The sequence below is a fragment of the Typopeltis vanoorti genome, chromosome 8 (genome assembly GCF_054136105.1).
Source record: "Typopeltis vanoorti isolate ZY-2024b chromosome 8, IOZ_Tvanoo_1.0, whole genome shotgun sequence".
Lineage (NCBI taxonomy): Eukaryota > Metazoa > Arthropoda > Arachnida > Uropygi > Thelyphonidae > Typopeltis > Typopeltis vanoorti.
Window position 1 is genome coordinate 11,782,758 of NC_143556.1, and position 16,260 is coordinate 11,799,017.

Sequence of the window (16,260 nt, forward strand, 5' to 3'; positions counted from 1 at the left end):
AACTTTCTTGTATGAAAATACAGAAATATGAAAGATAATATTATTATTACTGGTTTTATTTTCTTATTAGGAACTACTTTTGGAACGGCGACGACGAGAAGCTCAGTCTGAACAAAGTGATGATAGACACAGAAGTGACAGTGGCTGCTACACCACCCCTACACCAACCCCTATGTTAGCACTTAGCCGAAGAGAAAGTACACTTATTCCTGAAGCCCTTCCCATTACCATTGAACAAGAGCAGGAAAGTGAACCATCTCCTGAAGATCGAAGTGAGGATACTAGTGGCTCTACTGTACGCCGAGTACACTGCAGTCGTCATCATAGCACAGATACTATTGTTTCTCCTGATCCACAATTACCATTTGAGGATGATATACTAACCCAGACCTTGGCTAAAAGGAAAATTCACACACATCTGGAAGGCTGCCATAATGATAAAATTTCACCACAAATTAAAGAACTCCCAGATTCATTAGAATCTGAATCTTGTATAAATTCATCTGTAGGTATAAGTTCTGAATGTAAAAAGTTAAGTGGTTGTGAAAGTACTGAGAATGTTACTAAGCATCCATATAATAACATTGGTGATACTGCAGAACAAATTGTTCATAATTACCCTTCTAACTTCTCTACTGTTGTGCCTACTTTATGCACAGTGAACTCACTCTCAACAGGAATTAAGTGTACTTGTAAAACTGTAAATTGTACTTGTTTATCACCAACAAGTGAAAGAAGAAAGATACTGAAACCAAGAGAAGTTTCCCTTATAACTGGTTCTGAATTAAACAGTCACTCTTATGATTCTTCCACCCAACAGTTGGCAATGAGAATATCTGACTTTTTTTTAGATGAACCTGAAAGGACTAAAAGAAAATTTATGTCATTATTGGAGCTCCAGAAATATGAATCTAGGTCAGCAAAGAAAAAGAAAGCATTTCATCGTGCAGTCAGTGCCGATGACATACACAGGTGGCTTAGTGGAGATCTTAGTTCATTTACAAGTGATAGCTATGAATTTGATGATGTTTTTGTTACGTATAGAGAAGATGAAATAGCAAAAGCAAAAATTAGAGCATCAGCATCTTTTCAGAATAAAGAAAGTGGACAGATGGTACCACTCAGGGTTAAAAATTCTTTCAGTGAACGTCGGTCATCTTTTAATGTAATTTCTGATATCTATGAACCGCCTCTGGTTGACCGCTGGTTATCATGGCGAGCAAGATGCTCATTTACCTCAGAAAAAGCAGTCCTATTCAATTCTTCAACTCCCCGTGTCCTAAAAAAGAAGTCAGCAGGTATTCGAGTCCAGCATTCTTCGTGGCACAAAGAAGGATTATCAGAAAGTGATAGTGGTTCTGTTACAGCATCTACAAGATATTTTAACAGGAGTAATGGATATCATGTGAATGATGATGGTGGGTCTCCCAGTTGGTTTAGTTGTGATGATGATGCTTCTGCTACTGAGAATGATAATTCGTTAAAGAACTCAAGAAACCACGATCTTTTACACCTGGGAGAGTGGACTAGTGGTACTCAAAAAAGCAGCGATACTGCCAGCAGCATTTCATTTAGCAGCGCTGAAATTCCGTACACATTTGAACTTCTTTTACAGGAGAAGATCAAGATCTCAGATAAGCCAATTAAATGTTTACTGGAAACAAGGTATTGGAAGTTTTTTCACTTGGTTAGACTATAAATTATATATTTACTTTAATCCTTTATCCAAGTGTAAGCAAGTAAAGTTTGTGCCTGAAGTATTTTCAGGACTGGAGCAACTCATAGCAAAGGTGGACTGACTTCACATCACTTGTCTTAGTATCCCATAATGCAAAGCACATCTCCTTGTGGACATGTATAATGCTATGCATTATGGGAAGGGTCACTACCCAGACTGGTTTATTAAGGTCTCTTCAGTGGGAGCCACACCCAGAGGTGATACCAAGGTTGAAGCAATGCAGAAGTCATATTTCCATATACAAGTTGCCAAAAGGTGTCACACCTTATTATTAAATTACTCTGGTTTAGAGAAAGATGTTGGAGGTTTTTTCACTTGGTTAGACTATAAATTACATATCTAAGAAGTCAGCAGGTATTGGAGTTGAGTATTTTTCATGGCACAAAGAAGAATTATCAGAAAGTGATAGTGGTTCTGTTACAGCATCTACAAGATATTTTAACAGGAGTAATGGATATCATGTGAATGATGATGTGGATCCTCCAGTTGGTTTAGGTGATGATGATCCTTCTGCTACTGAGAATGATAATTCATTAAAGAACTCAAGAGACCATGATCTTTTACACCTGGGAAAGTGGACTAGTGGTACTCAAAAAAGCAGCAATACTACCAGCAGCATTTCATTTAGCAGTGCTGAAATTTTGTACACATTTGAACTTGTTTTCCAGGAGAAGATCTAGATCTCAGATAAGCCATTAAATGCTCCCACTGAAGAGACCTCAATAAAGGTAGAAACCGGTCTGGGTAGTGCCCTTCCCATAATGCATAGCATTATACATGTCTGCAAGGAGATGGGCTTTGCATTATGGGATACTAAGGCAAGTGAAGTCAGTCCACCTTTGCCATGAGTTGCCCCAGTCCTGAAACTACTTAAGGCTCAAACTTTGTTTGCTTATACATGGATAAAGGAATAAACTAAATATATAATTTATGGAAAGAAGTTATTTATTTACTTTTATCATCATCATCATCAAATTCCTGCCATGTACCCTCAAGGGGTGTACAGGATATGATAGTACTACATGAAAAAAAACTACATCATTATTAATTTCCTATCTACAATTTTCCTCCAAATCAGTCTGTTACTTGTCAAGACTCCAACATTATCAGATCTTATATTTCTATCGTCTAAAGCATTTTGTACTGTATCAATCCACCTATATCTTGGTCTTCCTCTGGGTCGTTTTGCTGCCAACCTGGCAGAGAACACTTGTTTTGCTAATCTTTCATCGCCCATTCTGTTTGAGTGACCATACCACCTAAGATTAGCTCTGCTGACCCATTCCTGGATGCTGACAATGCCAAGTTCTTTCCTAATATCCTCGTTTTTAATATGATATTGCCATTGATGCCATCTGTTCATGCCTATAATCTTTCTCAGGACTCTCATATCTGCAGTCTCTAGTCTTTGGTCAAGTGTTTTTACCTCTGACCCAGCTCTCAGATCCATAAGTTAAAACTGGTTTGAACACTGCCTTGTATACAGCTAATTTAGTGTTCCGACTAATTTCTCTCATATTCCATATGAATTTATTCAATTGACTTCCCACCATACCAGCTTTGCTGATTCTGTTGTCTATTTCTATATTTCATTTACCATCTTCAGTAAAAATTTTGCCTAAGTAGCTGAAATGTTTTACTTGTTCCACAGGTTCTCCATTCACAACACAGTTGACATTTTCAATGATTCTGCCTATTTTCATTGTCTTTGTCTTTTTATTGCTGACCTTCATACCATATCTATTACAGCAGCTATTCAATTTAGTCAGAGAATCTTGCAGACTTGTAGCAGATTTATTTAGAAGTATAACATCATCCGCATAAAGCAAAGAGCTGACATTAACATCTCCAATTTTGATATCATGTTTAATACCACTTTCCTTCATAATGTGATCCATATAGATAATGAATAACAGAGGGGATAATATACATCCTTGTCTCACACCAGATTTAACATTAAACCATCTTCCTGTACTTCCTTCAATTCTAAATGCCGACTTACAACTCAAATAAAGACTAAGTATTGCTTGATATAATGCCCCATTGACACCATATAACTGAAGCATATTGAATTGCTTCTCTCTTGGCACCTTGTCACATGCCTTTTCCAGATCGACAAAACTTAAATACAGATCTTTGTTATATTCCTATGCTTTCTCGACTATTTGTCGTAAAGTGAAGATCTGATCCTGACAGCCTCTATTTGGCCTGAATCCAGCTTGTTCTTCACCAAGCTTTTCTTCCACAATTCTTCTCAACCGTTTCTCAAGTATACTTGCATAGATCTTGCCAGGAACACTCAGTAGGGAAATACCCATGTAATTCTCACATGCAGTTTTATTTCCCTTTTTATATATGGGTACTATGAGAGCTCTACTCCAATCATCGGGAATTCGTCCCTCTGTCCAGGCTTTCTGAACTATGCAGTGCAGCCACTGTAAGACTCTTATACCACCATACTTAGCATTTCTAGTTGAATATCATCTACTCCTGCTGCCTTTCCACATTTCAAGCCTTTGATGGCTTTTTCTACTTCTAGTATGGATATGTATTCCTGACTGCATGCCTGGTCAGTGTTTCATTAGCGGTTTTTCAAAGTAATTACTCCATACTTCAAGGATATCTTTTTCTCCCATTTTCATGTCACCTTTATCATCTCTAATTCCTTTTACAGCACTCTTTCCTCCATTCTTAAACTTCTTCAACAACCTCCAGAATATTTTGCCACCTTCTTGATATTTATTTTCTATATTCTTGCCAAAGTCCTCCCATGACTTTTGTTTAGCTAGTTTTACACAGTGTTTAGCATTCTTGCATTTGTCTCTATATTCTCTAAGAGTACAAGCTGACTTATTTGACAGGAACTTTTGGTATGCTTTCTTCTTTTCCTTCACTGCCTCTTTAACTTCCTGTGTCCACTAGGGAGTTCTGATTTTTTTATTCTTACAGATAACCTCACCACATGCCTCTCTGGCAGAATCAATCAATGTTTTCTTCAGAGTTTGCCACTGAATCTGCAAGGTTTCATTCCTGTTCTCAAACTCTTTCATTTTTTTTTCAATAATCTTTGTGTATTTTAATACACAAAGATTATTGAAATGGATTTCAATTACACTCCTATCAGGAGTGTAATTGAAAATCCATTTTCAATTACACTCCTGCATTTCCTTGCCAGCCAGTTAGAAACCTTTTATGATGCCATTAAATGTATTGAAAAGCAAGATATAACAGTAATTGAAGTGAAGGATCAAACAAACAAACTGGTGGAGAGATTAAATTGTAGGAAGGTAGAAAGGTTTCTTACAACCACTGTGAGGAAACGGTTGCAAGAATTAGAAAAAGAAGGACACACAACAGTTGAAAAGTTTGAAAACTATGCAGTAGATTTCTACTGCACCTGTATTGAATATATTCAGGAGTGGTGTACACCATTTCTCACACCTCTTCATTCTATGGATTGGATTAATTTGAAGGGAAAGGATCTTGTGACTTGGAAGAACATACAAGAAAACATGAAAGCTACACGTTCATGCAGACAGTGTCACCAAGTTTTACTATGAATGAAGAGGACTTATTTGATGGTTTGTATGTGCGAAAAAATATTGTGAAAGCAAATTTGAAGTGTGGAGACAGAAGGATCAAAGTGTCAGTGATAAATGGTGTGAAATGTTTGCTCATTTTACAAAGCAGGGTTATAAATTCTGGGAGTATTAAATGCCTAGTTAGTTTTTGTTTAGCACTGCCAGGAACTAATGGAGCTGTTGAACGTGTTTTTTCATTAATAAATGCTCTCTGGACAAATAAAAAACAAACAGACTTAAAATCGAGACAGGAAAAGCTTTAATCATTGTAAAGACATATTTTAAGAATTTCTCTTGTATTAAGTTCTATGATCAAATATCAAAAGAAAAAAAATTCTTGGACAGGTCTATAAATCTGATAAATATTTTTCTAATTAAATATTTGTGATTAATAATCCTTTTTTAAAGTGGATTTAATGTTAATTTATGTTTATTTACTTTAAAGTGAAACATATATAACAGTTTTATTTTTGGTTTTCTTAATTTTTAGCATGTCTCGTTTTTTTACAAAATGTCCTGGGTGTTTTATGTAAAATGTCAGAATGTCCCAGATTTTAGTAAAATATTATAGGAACCCCAATCTTGTCGCACTTAGGAGGGCGAAGGACGCTAGCAGCACTGTGTTTACCACAGTGTCATATTGCTGCACGCACAAGCATATGCACGTCATAGTGAGATGCGAGCTATTAGCGTAAAGCGGCACTGTCCGTCGCGCAGTTCCACTGTTGTTTATATGCAGTTTGCGCCCGTAGTAGTGTTTATCGTGTTTGATAAAAATTCTCTTGACAATTCCTATGACTACATCAGAGCCTGAACGCTGTTTTTCACCATTAAAGAGAATAAAAACATTTCTGAGGAGCACTATGAATCAGGATAGGTTAAATGCACTTGCGATGATTTCAACGGAGAAAAAATTCTTCAACAGTCACACAAACATCAAGGAAAAAGTTAGACCCTTTTGCTCGAAACAAAGCAAGAATGGATTTTATTTTTAAGTAATTTTCAATTATACTTACTATAATTTTATCAACAACAAACAATATTTTTTCATGTTTAATTTTTTTTAAATTTTTACCATAATTTTGATATTTTATCCAAACACGTATACGCTGTACTTACAGTGTGCATGTATATTTCGAAAGCTGCAGCACCCCCACGATTTCAAGCCAGGAGCTGGCACTGATTAGCACTACGCCTTGCTTCATAAAAACTGGTTTACGAGAATTATTAGAAAAGAAATGCACTCAAACAAACGCACACCGAATACATGATCGTCTGATAAGCATATTTTCTCTGCACAGTAAGGCCAAAATAATGAAAATAATAATGTGGACTGCATAGAAGCGATTAAATGCATTCTCGATGGCCGTAGTAAGTCTAAGATAAGACATAGCGCAAATTTCTTTTTCTACGTAATATTCCTCATCCACTCAATACACTCTTATGACCTTTGACACTACTATAGTGCAAAGTGGGATAATCTCCTTGCTTTTTACGCATCCTTTTCCTAATTCTGATTGCTGTTTCCACTCCACTCATCCGGGCGCCTGCAAAAACAAACGGTTAAAGCAACGTTTTGTTTCTTCTCTACGTTCTTTCACTTCTCTTTCCAGAAGATCACCTATCGCCATACCAAGAACAGCTCACTCTATGCCTCCTATTTTTAACTCTTCATCTGGATACTAATAGGTCTTCTGCTGCTGATCGTATTCACCCCACCCTGAATTAAGCTAAAATTGGTGTTTCAGAATTTGTCATATCCATTTAATATCGTCTTTACAATGCGATACTCGGCAGATAATCTTACAGCGTGGAGGATGAGCCGAAACTATGGCAAGTTTGGAAGGTGGCAAAACCTATAAAATTGGATCTCAACCATAAAAACACTTTTTTTTTTTTTTTTAATTTCACCTATTTTCTTGAATATCATCTTCTTCTTCTACGCGTTATTCCCGCTTCTTATGCAGGGTCCGCGTGTTACTTAGATGCGACTTCTTGTTAGTACTACTCCCAACCGACCCGTCGCCTGGAAGATCCTCAAATTCCTCACGTCTACAACGGGAATCGAACCTGGGACACTCCTTCCCCAGGCATATGGTTGCGAAGCGCAAAGCCACTAGGCTAACTGCGCGGTCTATTTTCTTGAATATCATTATCATCACCAAATTCCTGATATGTATCCTCAAGGGGGTGTACAGGATATGATAGTACTACATCAAAAATTTACATCATTACTAACTTCCTATCTACAATTTTCCTCCAAATCAGTCTGTTACTTGTCAAGACTTCAACATTATCAGATCTTATATTTCTATCGTCTAAGGCACTTTGTACCGTATCAATCCACCTATATCTTGGTCTTTCTCTGGGTTGTTTTCCTGTCAACCTGGCAGAGAACATTTCTTTTACTAATCTTTCCTCGCCCATTCTGTTTAAGTGACCATGCCACCTGAGATTAGCTCTGCTAACGCATTCTTGGATGCTGACAATGTCAAGTTCTTTCCTAATACCCTCGTTTTTAATATGATATTGCCAGTGATGCCAGCTGTTCACGCCTCTAATCTTTCTCAGGACTCTCATATCTGCAGTCTCTAGTCTTTGGTCAAGTGTTTTACTTCTGAAGCTCTCAGATCCATAAGTTAAAACTGGTTTGAATACTGTCTTGTATACATTTAATTTAGTGTTCCAATTAATTTCTCTATTATTCCATATGAATTTATTTAATTGACTTCGTACCATACCAGCTTTGTTGATTCTGTTGTCTATTTCCATATTTAATTTACCATCGTCACTAAAAATCGTGCCTAAGTAGCTGAAATGTTTTACTTGTTCCACAGGTTCTCCATTCACAACACAGTTGATATTTTCAATGAAAATAGGCTTCGTCTTTTTATTGCTGACCTTCATACCATATCTATTACAACAGTAATTCAATTTAGTCAAGGTATCTTGCAAACTTCTAGCGGATTTATTTAGAAGTATAACATCGTCCGCATAAAGCAAAGAGCATACATTAACATCTACAATTTTGATATCATGTTTAATACCACTTTCCTTCATAATGTGATACATATAGATAATGAATAACAGAGGGGATAATCTACATCCTTGTCTCACACCAATTTAACATTAAACCATCTTCCTGTACTTCCTTCAATTCTAATTGCTGACTTACAACTCAAATAAAGACTAAATATTGCTTGATATAATGCCCCATTGACACCATATAACTGTAGTATATTGAATAGCTTCTCTCCTGGCACCTTGTCATATGCCTTTTCCAGATCGACAAAACTTAAATACAGATCTTTGTTATATTTCCATGCTTTCTCGACTATTTGTCGTAAAGTGAAGATCTGATCCTGACAGCCTCTATTTGGCTTGAATCCAGCTTGTTCTTCACCAAGCTTTTCTTCCACAATTCTAATCAACCATTTCTCAAGTATACTGGAATAAATCTTGCCAGGAACACTCAATAGGGAAATACCTCTGTAATTCTCACATTCAGTTTTATTTCCCTTTTTATATATGGGTACCATGAGAGCTTTACTCCATTCATCGGGAATTCGTCCCTCTGTCTACGTCTTCTGAACTATGCAGTACAGCCACTGTAAGACTTTTATACCTCCAGACTTCAGCATTTCTGGTCGAATATCATCTACTCCTGCTGCCGTTCCACATTTCAAGCCTTTGATGGCGTTTTCTACTCTTCAAGTATGGATATGGATTCCTGACTGTATGCCTGTTGAGTGTTTTTTTACCACTGTGCAATCACTGCTTGTTTCGTTTAGCAATTTTTCGAAGTAATTACTCCATACTTCAAGGATATCTTTTTCTCCTGTTTTCATGTCACCTTTATCATCTCTAACTCCTTTTACAGCACTCTTTCCTCCATTCCTAAGCTTCTTCAACAACCTCCAGAATATTTTGCCACCTTCTTGATATTTATTTTCTATATTCTTGCCAAAGTCCTCCCATGACTTTTGTTTAGCTAGTTTTACACAGTGTTTAGCATTCTTGCATTTGTCTCTATATTCTCTAAGAGTACAAGCTGACTTATTTGACAGGAACTTTTGGTATGCTTTCTTCTTTTCCTTCACTGCCTCTTTAACTTCCTGTGTCTACCAGGGAGTTCTGATTTTTTTATCCTTGCATACAACCTCACCACATGCCTCTCTTGCAGAATCAATCAATGTTTTCTTCAGAGTTTGCCACTGAATCTCCAAGGTTTCATTCCTGTTCTCAAACTCTTTCATTTTTTTTTCAATAATCTTTGTGTATTTTAGCCTACAGTTCACATCTGAGAGCTGCTCAACTTTTATTCGCTTTAAAACTTTCTTACATGTTATTCTTTTAAATATGAAATTCAATTTTATCCTGCTCAAGACTAAATAGTGATCACTTCCGATTTCAAATCCTCTGTACACTCTGCTGTCCTGCACCAGGGAGAAAACATCACTATCAACAATAACATAGTCAATGAGACTTTTCTTATTCCTAGCCTCTTCTCTCCATGTCAATTTGTGCACATTTTTATGTTGGAACATGGTGTTAGTAATAACCAGTCCATATCCTGTCCTGAGCAGAAATCCAACAGATATTTGCCATTATTATTAGCTTTGCTCTTTTCTCCAAATTTTCCCAAAATATTTTTGTGTCTCACAATCATTTCCTACTCTGCTATTTAGATCCCCAACAAGGACCAACTTTTCATTTTTCACTGTGTCAGTTGCTTTTTCTAAAGCCTCAAAAAAATTCCTCCACTTCTACCTTAGTAGAACCTTCTGTGGGACCATAGGCACAAATAAGTCTCATTGTCCAGTTCCCCATTCTCATATTTGCCCACATTACTCTACTTGAGAATGACTGCCATTCAAGAAGATTAGCCTTGATTGTCATTGCCTGAATATAACATTTTGTATTTATTGCTCAGAAAGATCTCACCAGTTTTGGTCTTTTTTTGTTTCAGTCACCCCTATTATGTCGATCTGGTACTTATCTAATTCCTCAGCTAGCTCCATTTCTTTGCCATTCAGGCTTCTTACATTGATAGTACCGATCTTTAACTCTGGTGATGTTGAGTTGGGGTTTATTTTCAGATTTGTTCCAGTAGCTGACTTTTCGCTGTTCGCCCTGGTTCCCTGGCGAAAACAACGGGGGCCTTGTTTAACCGGGCGACACCCCAGCCGGCATGAAATTTTGTCATGTTGTACCATCATTCTATATTTTGGTTTAACCAATAAGAATACAATTTGGTTGGCTAAATCCCAAATTGCCAGCCCATCCTCACATCCGTTCAGTATCCAAGTAGATACCCAACAGGGTGCACCACGAGAAGGTGAGGATTGGACATTAGGTCAGAAGCCCTGGTCGGTTCTCCGCATTCCTTTAAAGGCTATGTGGAGGTCTCCTCTCAGTTATACAGCTTTGACCCTTTGAACATCTAGATCACTTGTGTACCCAGAAAAATTTAACTGGAAAGCCAGAATTATTTAAACACTAATATAGTGAAAGAGCCCTTTTGGCCTACAGTGAAGAGAGACCTCAAATTCAGAAAGCATGTGACAAAAAGTATTGCACATTGCAATTTTATAAACTTTCGATATAGAGATGTTTATAAATGAGTGTTTATAAAATTACAGGTTGTACACATATAACAAATAACTGAGTAATTGTCAATAAAACTTATTATTAGATTTCATATTCGATCTCATATTTGTAATTTATTCCAAGCTCTCATTTAAGCTGGTTTTTCAGTGATTTAGTAATGATTTTAATTATGGCGATATAGACTGGAATGTAGAGATAGCATTTGGGAATAAGGAAAATTAATTTTTCAACTTGATGAAAGGTAACTATCTCAGACAGCATGTAAAGGAGTGCATGCAAGGATCGAGAGTTTTAGATCTGATCATTTTATCAGAGAATGTAATTATCAGAGAAGTTTCATACTTTTCTCCAGTTAGTGAAAGTAATCACCTGTGTTGTGGCTAATAATATGCAGACTTTTGTGAGGAAAGGATATATGTGGATTTATAAGGCTGGTGATTATGACAAGCTTAGAGTTACAGCATGGAATGAGGAGTTGAGCAGTAAGGAAATAAATGCGGCTTGGGAACTGACAAAGAAATACATAACAGCATCAGTGGGGTAATGTATTCTGAAGGCGAAAAGGCTAAATAAGGTAGATGTAAAATGGATGAATGAGGGGCTTAAGCATGACATCTGGAAGAAGGTACTTTAGAGGCAGTACAAGATGAATAATGGTAATAATAAGTTACGTGTAGAGTATAAAGAGCAAGCCAGGAGAGTGACTCAGTTAGAAAGGAAAACAAAAGTGCAATACGAGCAGAAATTGGCAAATCAGGCGAAGAAAAACCCTAGAGAGTTTTTTGGATATGTGGCAAGTAGCCACATAGAAGAATGATTATGGTAAGATGGGTGAAATTAATGGATGCTGTTAATGGATGAAAATGGTAGAATGGTAACAGATGCAGAAGACATTGTTGGGGTATTCGTAATCAGGGGGGTGGAATTATTAGGGTTTATAAGGGTGTTTCATCCTCATCAGGGTGGAATTATTAGGAACTTAAGTGTAAAGGACATAAGAGAGGATGGCTTAATTGTGAGTGAGCAGGAGGTATTTGAGGAAATAAATAAGTCTGATGTTAATAAGGCAATAGGATTTGATTACATATCACACATCTTAGAGGAATATTCCAGGGAATTGGCATGCCTGTCGAATAAGAATCTTACAACATCACATTTCCAAGGGAATGGAAAGAAAGTCAAATTATTCCATTGCATAAAAGTGGTGATAAGGCTGCGGCTACAAATTATAGGCCAATCTCTAAATCTGAAGTTGTGTGAAAGGCACTAGAAAGATAGAGAGAGAATTAGTAGGATACAGAAATGGGTTGATAACAGCAGTATTCTCTGTTATCAGCATGGGTTTTAAAGGGAGATCATATTTTACTAACTTACTTATGCACTATAACAAGGTGGCAAATACCTTGGACAGGGGAGATGCATATACAGTGTTGTACTTGGATTTTGCAAAAGCTTTTGATAGACTGCCACACGACAAGCTGTTAAGTAAATTGAAACAGATGGGATGGGATAACAGACCTGAGTTTTCTTTTTTCTTTTTTAAGGTACCAGAAAGTTGTATGTGGTGGTGGTGGGGGGATGCAGTATCCCTAGGGATCCCAGATATACATTGGAAAAAAATACGGGACACTTATGACTGAGGGTGAAAGTTTATTCTCGTAGACAGGCTTATACGTTGGTTATGCATTATTAAAACACTTAAGGAATAGAACAACGTAGTTAAGGATATAAATTAAATTAAACTTTAATAAATATTTTCCGATATTTCGGCAACGTCACGTTGCCATTTTCTAAAGGAACTTACAAAAAAGTTACGTGCACGTAGGCACTACAACACAGAAACTGGGAATGAAGAGATGAAGCTATTGTTCTCCTAACAGTCCTGATGGTGCCCTCTAGCGGGCTAAGTAGGTGTTCTTGGCCGTTGGGCTGAAGGTCTGCAGATGTAGGCCTCCCAAATTTGGGGCAGTCGCATACAACCAAATTTGTTGAGGTTTGGAGAATTTCTTAGGGCTGAGGCTGATTCCATAAAGAGTCTTTCAAATTTGTATTTGCTACGGTGTATCACTGTAGCTTTCTTCCACCGTATTCTGTGGCGTGTATCCAGAGCGTGGTCCGCAAGCCCAGAATGACTGTATTTGTGAAAACGGATGTAGTCCTTGTGTTCCGAAATTCTGATATTCGCTGTCCTGCCTGTTTGGCCAAAGTAAGACAGTTTACAACTGCAAGGGACCTGGTAAACACCAGGTATGTCTAGGGAAAGTGGTTGGTCTTTAGTGGAGCGGATAAGGGATGCCAATTTTCTGTAAGGTTTGTAACAGGAGGTCAGGTCATGCTTTTTTAAGATTTTGGTAATCTTCTCCGAGGTGCCTCGGATGTAGGGAATGGTGATGGATTTAGAGTAATCCTTGTTGTGGGGGGGGGGGGATCTGTGGTTTGTAGGTTCTAATATTTTTTGGATTTTTTTGGGGGGGTAGCCATTGGCTGAGAAAGTGTTGAGGATGTGATTTAGTTCAGTGTTTAGGGCCAAGTCGTTTGAACAGATTAGTTTAGCCCTGTTGTATAGTGTTTTCACTACTCCATATTGTTGTGAGGGGGGGGGGATTCTTGGTGAATGTATCTGCCTGTATGGGTGGGTTTTCTGTAAACTGAGAAAACCAAGGATCCATTAGGCTGGCAGGTGATTAGTGTGTCTAGGAAAGGGAGGCTGTTGTTTTCCTCTTTTTCCAGAGTGAATTTGATTCTGGGGTGTTGGTTGTTTAAGTGTGTTAAGAAGGAGAGAAGTGTTTCAGAGCCATGTGGCCAAATAGCGAACACATCATCAACGTAGCGAAGCCATATGGTTGGTTTTTGTGGGGCAGAGGCTAAGGCTTTTTCTTCAAAGGTCTCCATAAAGAAATTGGCCAAGGGTGGGGAGAGTGGTGAACCCATGGCTGTCCCCTCTATTTGTTTGTAGAATTTTCCCTGCCAAACGAAATAGCCTGAGTTCATTGTAAACTGAAATAAGGCTGAGATATCGGGAGAAAATTTAGCTTGGATTAGCTCTAAAGTTTCCTTGAGTGGGACATTTGTAAATAAAGACGACACATCAAAGCTGACCATTATGTCAGTATGTTGGAGTGTAAGGTTTTCTATGCTGGCTTTGAAATGGGCTAAGTTTTTTATGTGTGATGGTGTGTTGCCAGTATAGTGTGTGAGCTCTTTGGCCAAATGTTTAGCTAATTTGTATGTGGGGGAATCAATACCATCCACTATGGGATGTAATGGCACATTTTCTTTGTGTATTTTTGGGAGTCCGTAAATACGGGGGGGGGGGGGGGGTATAGAGTTAAACGGCTTTAATCTGTTGGTAACTTCTACAGGCCAAGAAGTGACTCTCTTAAGGAGCCTGTGAAGTTTTCTAATTTGAGAGTTGGTGGGATTGTAATTGATAGGGAGGTAAGTGGCCCGATCTAATAGAAGAGCATTCAGCTTACCTGTGTAGTCCTTTTGGTTAAGTACTACAGTTGCATTTCCCTTATCCACTTTGGTGATAACTAATTCTTTATTATTCTTCATTTCCTGTAGAGCTTTATATTCCTTGTTTGATATGTTAGTTTTTGGTGGTCTTGCTTTGGAAAGGACACAGGCTACATCCAGTCTTACACTGTTGGCGACTTGTTGTGGAAGGTGGCAGAATCCTCGCTCGATCTGGATCATAATATCCTCACTAGGTATTTTATTGGGAGCAGTGGCGAAGTTGTTTCCACGTGACAGTGCGTTGAGCTTCAGGCTTCAGGGTGACTGAAGAAAGGTTGATTACCGTGTTGTTAGCAGGTTTTGGAAAGACGGTAGAGTTCTTTTTTAATTTTTCGAACTTTTTCATCTGTCGGCCTCGTATTTTTTTAAATTCTTTTTCGGCAGCGGTACATGAGACGTCATGTAAAATCGACCAAAGTTCGTGGTTCAAAGTTCGCGAAAGCTCATCTTCGAAGGCACGAATAGCTTCGTTAATGTCAGCTAAGAGCGACCGCATGGCAGTGATTTGTTCGCGTAGCTAGTGCGGTTATGTATTCGGAGAGCTTTTTGTGACAAACCGGTGCTTAAACTTTACAAAGTTCGGGATTACTTTATTATCCCGTTTCAGGAACGCTAGACGATTTAATTGTCTAGACAGCTTCAATTTCAATTTACTGTATTGGCGGGCCTTCCGTGCGATTGTATCTCCATGGATGATGTTGATTCTCGTAGACAGGCTTATACGTTGGTTGTGCATTATTAAAACACTTAAGGAATAGAACAACGTAGTTAAGGATATAAATTAAATTAAACTTTAATAAATATTTTCCGATATTTCGGCAACGTCACGTTGCCATTTTCTAAAGGAACTTACAAAAAAGTTACGTGCACGTAGGCACTACAACACAGAAACTGGGAATGAAGAGATGAAGCTATTGTTCTCCTAACAGTCCTGATGGTGCCCTCTAGCGGGCTAAGTAGGTGTTCTTGGCCGTTGGGCTGAAGGTCTGCAGATGTAGGCCTCCCAAATTTGGGGCAGTCGCATACAACCAAATTTGTTGAGGTTTGGAGAATTTCTTAGGGCTGAGGCTGATTCCATAAAGAGTCTTTCAAATTTGTATTTGCTACGGTGTATCACTGTAGCTTTCTTCCACCGTATTCTGTGGCGTGTATCCAGAGCGTGGTCCGCAAGCCCAGAATGACTGTATTTGTGAAAACGGATGTAGTCCTTGTGTTCCGAAATTCTGATATTCGCTGTCCTGCCTGTTTGGCCAAAGTAAGACAGTTTACAACTGCAAGGGACCTGGTAAACACCAGGTATGTCTAGGGAAAGTGGTTGGTCTTTAGTGGAGCGGATAAGGGATGCCAATTTTCTGTAAGGTTTGTAACAGGAGGTCAGGTCATGCTTTTTTAAGATTTTGGTAATCTTTTCCGAGGTGCCTCGGATGTAGGGAATGGTGATGGATTTTGAGTAATCCTTGTTGTGGGGGGAATCTGTGGTTTGTAGGTTCTAATACTTTTTGGATTTTTTTTTGGGGGGGGGGGGTAGCCATTGGCTGAGAAAGTGTTGAGGATGTGATTTAGTTCAGTGTTTAGGGCCAAGTCGTTTGAAAGTTTAGTATGCGCATCCGTCACATATGCCAGTCTTACAAAATGATTCTACCTTTCCAAGTGTGTGCGTGGTAAGGTTTACTATGCTGCATGGTAAACCTTATTATGCTGCATAGTAAACCTTACTCCATTGATCGAAAACTCTGGTTGTGAAAACACGTGTGATATGCGAAAGTTGCTTCTTCTGCAACAAGATTCTTTTCCACTTCCCCCCATCTCTTT

General features: G+C 38.1%; 1 protein-coding gene across 4 annotated transcripts in view; it reads left to right on the forward strand.

Moving 5' to 3' along the window:
* The window catches only part of LOC150103732 (uncharacterized), a 408,898-nt gene that overhangs the window by 361,269 nt on the left and 31,369 nt on the right, over positions 1–16,260 (forward strand). For all 4 annotated transcript variants that reach the window (XM_090397132.1, XM_090397134.1, XM_090397136.1 and 1 more), the window contains one exon: positions 71–1,665. In XM_090397132.1, the coding sequence (XP_090253258.1) occupies positions 71–1,665 (1,595 nt within the window). The remainder of the gene's footprint in view (positions 1–70; positions 1,666–16,260) is intronic.